We start from the raw sequence: 7,429 nt of genomic DNA on the forward strand, positions 1-7,429 counted from the left end.
ATTTTGGTGTTTCTGGAGGAAGCCTTTCTTACCTCAGGTTACCTTACATTTCCTGAGAGTTTACAAAGAAACTGTTCATGGATCTTTGTTGAAACTCAGGGGCTGTGCCCTGCAGAGACAGGAACAGGTGGAGTAGCCCGGAAATCCTGGGAGGAGAGCTGAGGGTGAGTAAGGAAGGGCACTGAACAGGGGATTTAGTGGCAGATGCCTCCTCAGTCACATTCTGGTGGTTTGTGCTCCTTTCTGCACCCTGGGCAGCCGAGGCTGTGGTATCAAAGAAGTCTCAGGTGACAGATCTGACACTGGGGACGCTGAGTGTGGTGCAAGTTTTGCCTTTGTGACTTTTCTTTAAGTCTCTATTTCTTGTCTCTTTTCTAGGACACTCTGGCGTTCAACCAACAGGTAAGGTCCAGTGTCCTTGAATCTTGTCTCAGAGACAGATGTGTTCTTCCTATGAGGGACGGAAAAAAGATGAACAGGAAACAGAAGTACATTTGTCCCTGGAGTTAAGACCAACATGGCATGAATGACGACATGGGTTATGACCAAAATTTTAGTGTGAACTTAGGAACAACGTCTTGAGTGGTGACCTGAATGCCGGCTCTGGTGATTCCAGGTGGCCTAGATTCAGATTTACCCTGTAAGGAGTTCTGGAAGGAACATGACATCATCCTTCCCTGTGTGGGGTTAGTTGAGAAATCCTGGCCCATGTCTCTCCAAGGACACTGAGTCTACCTGTACACAGGGGAGACTGCGACGTATGAGTAGAGGAGCCCTGGCCTTCAGTTGACCAACTTGAGTCACAACAGCTCTTGCAAAGATATTGAGTTCAGAAGTCACTGGTTTAGTGTAAGTGAAAGATTTTAGACCCAAGGTTCTGGCCAGGAAGCTGCACTAAACCTTCCTCGTTCCACGTAATAAAACCCTGTGCTCTGAGGTAGCAGCGGTTCAGGGAGACGTAAGAGATTTTTCTTCTCTCACTGCAATGCTGTCCTGAGAGGGGAGAGGAGCTGCATTCAGAGTCAGCTCAGGAATCACTGCTGTCCTCTGTCCCTCAGGACTCCTGAGCTAAGGGGAGGTGACAGCCCTGCAGGAGGACCGTGTCCCTGCTTCTCCACGTCTCCTCCACATCCCGACTGGATCCCTGCTCGGCTCTCGTTCTCCCACAGACAGAGGCCCAGGGTGCACAGGACTCTTCCTCCCCGAGGCCTTCTCTGCCCCTCACCACCCCGAAGCCCCGGCACAGACTGCAGCCTCCCTTCATCTCTCCTGGCCCCTCTGTGGTCACCGTTTACCTCCTCCACCTGCTGAACTTCCCTTAGGAGACGTTGCTTTGCCACTTTCTTTTCCTCAAATAAACATAGAGTGAAAAATCGTGTACTTCCCAATCTTGTCAGGACAAACATAGAGAATCAGACAAGAGGATAACATCACGTGCACCATTGGTTGTCATTTATGTATAAGAAGTGTGTGAGCGAATCCCTATGTTAAATGGGTTGGCTCAGCCGGTTCCCAAAGTCTGCAGAGAAAAATATCAATATTTAAATAGGTATGACTGCTTTTTACTTTTCCTTTAATATACATTTTAAAATAATGTAGCAACTTAAAACCCAATGCCTCCAATGCAAAGTAGACGTATAACAGTGAACACAAATGTGATCAGAACTATATTCTGGGAAAGAGCAGCAAACATCCGAACCCTTGCTCAGAACCTTGTGTCAGGTTCTTGCACATCATCCCGTGGATCTGCACACGCACCCTTCATGATGGGCTCGTGCAGAAGAGCTGACAGGAGGCCCTGTGTCAGGCGCAGCACTTGTCCTGCTTGAGAAGGAGTTTGTGTCCTGCTCTCCTGAAACAAAGAGTTTCAAGGGCAAGTCAGTTAAAAAGCAAATATGTCAGAAGTGTCCTTCAGAGTGACCACCGCTTGAACGCCCTTACCCCTTGTCATACACAGTTCTGTTTTTCTGTACATTGAGACTCCATTATTCCGTGGATTTAAATCTCCCTTATGAATCATTCGTGCAGTTTGGATCTTCTTGTGTGAAGTATGTGTGCGGACAGTGCTGTCCTTCCTGTTACACCGCAGTAACAACTGCAGGGGGACTGTGTTTCCTCAAGGAAGAAATGGTTCATCCCAATGTATGTGTGAACTGTGGTACGAGAGTGTAATGTGCATTAAAGTGTACGAAGAAGATTTCAGTCAAGATGCTCTATGGCCTGCAGAGCTAGAAATCCGGTCTCTTTGTCCTGATTTTCTTTACCTTTCTGTGACAGGAGGATGTCAGATCCCCTGGGTGTCTCCAGGGCTGCTGACTCCTGCTGGTGGGGGCGCCTGTGATGACCCTGTGATTTCACACCTCAGCCTTGTGATCCACGGCTGTGCCTGGCCTTGAGATGGCAGAAGGACACCTGTGGCACCTTCAGGGTTCATGTTCTCTTAAAAACGCCTATAATGTCCAGCAGGGGAAGTCTGTTTTCTTGGGTTCTTTTGTCCATAACATGGAAACTTCCTCAGTTCCCAGCCAAGCCAGTTACTGATCCCTGGGAGCGACCAGGGCTAAAGGTGACAGCTCTGACAAACCTTCCTTCAGACTTTGAGGCTGGGCCTGATGCCATGCAATAGCAGGGTTGAAATCATGTGTTTTTGAAAGAAAGAAATGATTAGAAGAATAACTTGGGGTAAGGAAGTGATAGTTTCGATGCAGTTATTGCGTTAGTGTCATTATTTCCTTAGGATTCTCAGGTAACCTCTTCATGCAGGACACTAGATTCCTGATAAGAATCCCGAATTTCTTTGTGTCTTTTCCAAAAGATGTGCTCAGCCTGAAGTTCCAGTCATTAACTTAACTACAGGGAAATAAAAGCAATGCCAAAATGTTGTTAGTTTTTAGAAGTAAATAGGTTGACACATAATTTTGTAGGTAAAATGCATTTACCAAGAAGTTTTTTTAAAAAGTCCATAGCAATGAAAGTGTACCTGTTAACATCTTATATCACATGTGGTGGCAAAGTGGAAGAGCCCAGTGTGACAGCCGGCGCAGGGCTTGGTATTACAGCTCTGTATCAAAGCGACAGCAATTTGAAGCCACGAATCCAAAATTACTGGAAAAGATGAAGAAAGCCCTTTGATCGCTGGCTGGCTCAGAGAAGTTTGGCCACGCTGAATTCTGAGTGCCAGGCAGGGGTAATGGCTGGGCCCCCGTACCAGGTGAGCACGATCTCAGAAGCAGGAGGGCAGAACTACAGAGCATCCACCCTGGGCACACGTGCGCACAGAGGGGGAAGGGGCGTTTACAGAGCACTCTTGTGCCTGTGAGGCAGGGGGCGGCACCAGTGACCTAAGTCAGAGGCCCCCTCTTGCAGGAGTTTTGAAAGAGAGCCAGGGCCTTACCAACATTACATACCTTTGTTTTGTTACTGACAAGTTTTTCCAGTTATCTGTGCTGGAATCAATCCATGGCACCAAGTGCTTCTCTTTCACTTTATCTTGAAATCCTTGATTTTGACCCACGGAGTCCCTTGTCACCTCCTTTTCCTTTCCTTGCCCCATTTGAAGAGCTTTTCCCATCAGGTCAGAAGTCCTTGTTTGGACTCCACTTGCTATTCACTGATCTGACCCCCTAGATACCCGTTTAGAGGGTGTTGATTAGGAATAAAGGAAGACAGACCAATTTGAAAGGAGAAGGGGGCCTGGGAGCAGATGTGCTTCTAGTAGACACTCTCAGCAGTCTGGGTGCACCTGCTAATACTAGAAAACCAAAAGCGCAGGAGGGTTTTGGGCATCATTTGTAGTACAGTGACTGTAGATGTCAGTAAATGTACAACTACATAGTAATAGGGAACAAGATTAATGGGGAACAGATCCTTCCTTCTACCTGGATGCCTGCATTCTATGGATTGTACTCAGCAGAAGGTATCTTGCCCTAGGAATGCTGTGATTATGAGTTTTCCTACACACAGAGAAAAACCTTCTGGTTCTTTTTATTACCTTTTCAGTTTCTAGAGCAATTGTGGTGTCCATCTTGGGATCTATAGGACCCACGTCATATGGCCTGGTCCCCATATTTGAGTTGGTGAAGTTTGTGTGCTAAATGTGATTACGGTAGGCAGTGTAGTATTGGATTTTGTTTCTTTATCTATTTTGCTGCTAATCTGTCCTTGATTGCTGAGTTGAGTCCATATACATCCATAGTTATACTTGATAAATATTGACATTTCTGAATGAGTCTTGCCTTATTTGTCTGCTACTAATTTGCTAGCCATACTTCATACATTCTTTTTATCAGACACTTTTAGCAACATTGTTGATCTAGGATGTTTTTCTTCTAGGATGTCCTTGTGAACGTTTTGGAGTGTTGTTTCAGTGGTCATGAATTTCTGTAGGTTTCCAATATCACTGAAGGCCATTGTGTCTCCTTCAGTTGGAATGAGAAATTTGTACCAGTGTGGGTTGGAAATTGTTTTCTTAAAGAGCTTGAAACACTTCTTTTCAAGCTTTCTTTGCCTTTAGATTTTCTTCTGAGAATTCTATTGCCATTCTGATAGGTTTCTCTTATAGGTGATATGTTGGTTTTCTCTAGCAGCTATTGAGATCCTCTTTTTCTGTTGGATTTCTTATATTTTAATTATGTTCCATGGAGTGTTTTTTTCTTTTCCTAGTTTTCTGCTATTTCTCATGTGAACAGCTGTTTAAATGCCCTTTGTGACATCTTCTGACTTTTTACTGATTCCTATTTGTGAGACATGGCCCCATGATTGTACCCAAATCAGGCCTTAAGCAGCACAGGCTGTCAAGAGTTAACCCCACAACTGGCTTGTTTATAGAAGTGAGAATGGCCAAACCCTTCCTGCTTAGGTCAGAGTGGTTTGCACCCAAATTTCACTCCCAAAGTCAAAACCATCTTTACTAAAAATGCCAGGTTAATTATGAACCACAACTTACATATGGTCTCTGTTCCTAATTCAGGAATGTTTTGTCTCTTCCCTTACAAGCCTTGCCTGCATCAGCAACATATCCATAGCACCTCCACATAGGCTCCAAGCAGCCCCTTTTACGCGGGCTGATGATGCTGTGAACAATAACTATCGACAGCTCTGCAGGTTCAGGGTCTTGGCTAGTCCACACCTCTGATTGCACCAGCACTTGCCATCCTTGCTCTCCACATCTCTCCTTCAACACAATGTCTGTGTCTTTCTTTTCCTCTTGCCCTGCAGCACCAAGCGAGAGATCTGGATCTACCCCAGGGTCCTGTGATATCTATTTCTCTTGTATGAGGCGTCTCTGACTCATCTACCTGTGGCTGCATCCACTGCTGACCTTCCTCGTTGGTTGAGATCTCTCACAAGGTCGACCTTGACCTCTGCCCAGCCCTCATGGCCCTACACTGTCTTTACATTGGTTGCTTCTGCTTCCCACACTGTCAGTCATCGTTTTCATCTCCTGAACTTCTGTTTGGAACTTTCTCATGGACCCCATTCCTTTCTATGCTGGGAACTCATGCTTTGCATCTCTTCCTTCAGCTGCACTAATGGCTTATGGTCTTCCCTGGACCCCCTGATCATTGTTTTCTTTAGTGCTGTCATCAGGTTAGTTGTAAGTTTGCAAAATTTCCCGAGAATATTTTTAAACCTTTTCACCTCCTTTGACAGCCTTTCTGACCTACCTAATATGTAGTTCATGACTTTATTCCCCCAAAGCCTCTTGACTGTGTCTGGAGGAATTGGGCTTTTTAGAGACATTCTGCTGCCTTGTCTGTTCATATTTCTGTTTTTCTTGTTGTGGTGTTCAGGTTTCCAAATTCAATGGACCATTGCTCTGTTACTTGGGAGTGAAGGACAGTCTTATTTATGATTTCCAGGCCATGTAGATATTGGCACAGAGAGAAACCCAGTTGTCAACCACTACTATGCTACACTGGCTCTTGTATCGATTCAACAACAACAGTGCCCTCAGTGTCATCTGAATTTTGACAAAACAAAGGAACCATTCATGAGCAGCACTCAAGAAAACAACAAGGGCCATGATTTTAGAACAGAGAATTAGGGCACCCCCATACTGACATGTAAAATTCAGACTTTAATTTCTGCTACTCGTAGGTTGCACTTCCAGAGCTCCAACATATGATTAGACTCATTACTTTCTTCTGTGCTGCTCTGCTGATCATTACTTCACCAAACAAGGCCTCCAAAGCAGAATGCAGGCCCAGCGCCTCCCAGAGAACCCTGCAGATTCCTATTTACCTGTCACCTCCTTAAACCCATCACCAAGGCCTGGCCATCACCTGGTCCCTGTCATTGGGTTTCATTCAGTCTGAGGGAAAACTGTCCTCCTGGTGCTTGGTCAGGACTTGGGTCACTTCGGTCAGAGTTCTGTCACCTCTCTTGACCTGGACTGTGAGGGACACAAGGCCTGGTGTCCTGATGCACGATTCCCCGATCTCCTGGCTCAGCACTGGGGCGGTGGGCATCCATTGTGGTGAAGTCACAGTGCGGGCCCCATGTCTGCTTGCCTGGATTTGGGCCTGGGGAGGTGTTGGTGTTGACTCTGCAGTCATTGCTATGTTTAATATGAAGATGTGTTCAGGAGCCATGCTTGTGGTTGTCGAAGAGTCCTGCCATTTTGTCCATTGCAGTGAAGTGTACTGGAGAAAATGAGGGTAATTTTTGAGGAATTTAAAGTTACTGCACAGTTCCTGTTTCAAATTACAGAAAGTGCTAGCATTTTAAAAAATTAATTAATGTATTTATTTTTGCTACTGGAGATGGAACTCAGGATGTTGTGCATGTGAAGAGGCAGCGGAACCACTGAGCTAAACACCCAGCCCAGGCTGTCATTTCTTAAAAAAGAAACAAAGTGAGAGAAATAATTTTAATAAAAGAGGAATTATTAGATATGGAAATGAGTGCTAACTCATGAGATAGAATGGCTGAACTTGTGGAATACAGAATCACATATAACTGAGTCCTATTTTGAATATCGAACTTTCTAGCCTTACACACACACGAAAATTGTTAAATCCAGTAAGTATTCTCTTTCAAATTTATAGGAATGAAAGGAGTATCTATCTTACTACCTTCATGTAAGTAGTAAAACGTGATGAATGCAAAGGATTTAGGACAATCCTGAATACAATTGAAATCCTCTCATATAATTCACTGTATTTTAATACCGTGTCTTGCAGCATGGTGATTCCCCTGTCTGCAGAACTAAGGCACATAGGGAATAACTGTTCATCGGGACTCCAGTGGAACGTGAATTCTGTCTTCTTGTAATTGTCCATTCTGAGTCTAAGACTTCACACTTACACCCACAGGCGGAATCAGAGAAGGCTGTATGGTTACTAAGAGAAGGGAGTCATAGGGGAGGCAGAGTCTCAGGATTAAATGAAACATTTTCCTTCGTTCTTGTTTTACTTGTTTCCTTCTC

General features: G+C 44.9%; 1 protein-coding gene across 1 annotated transcript in view; it reads left to right on the forward strand.

The window, feature by feature from the left end:
- Positions 1 to 3,190: 3,190 nt before the first annotated feature.
- The window catches only part of LOC104876405, a 13,055-nt gene continuing 8,816 nt past the window's right edge, over positions 3,191 to 7,429 (forward strand). The window contains exon 1 of the mRNA XM_033766603.1: positions 3,191 to 3,211. Coding sequence (XP_033622494.1) covers positions 3,191 to 3,211 — 21 coding nt within the window. The remainder of the gene's footprint in view (positions 3,212 to 7,429) is intronic.

This window comes from Fukomys damarensis, unplaced genomic scaffold (genome assembly GCF_012274545.1).
Source record: "Fukomys damarensis isolate Sample0158 unplaced genomic scaffold, DMR_v1.0_HiC HiC_scaffold_20, whole genome shotgun sequence".
NCBI lineage: Eukaryota > Metazoa > Chordata > Mammalia > Rodentia > Bathyergidae > Fukomys > Fukomys damarensis.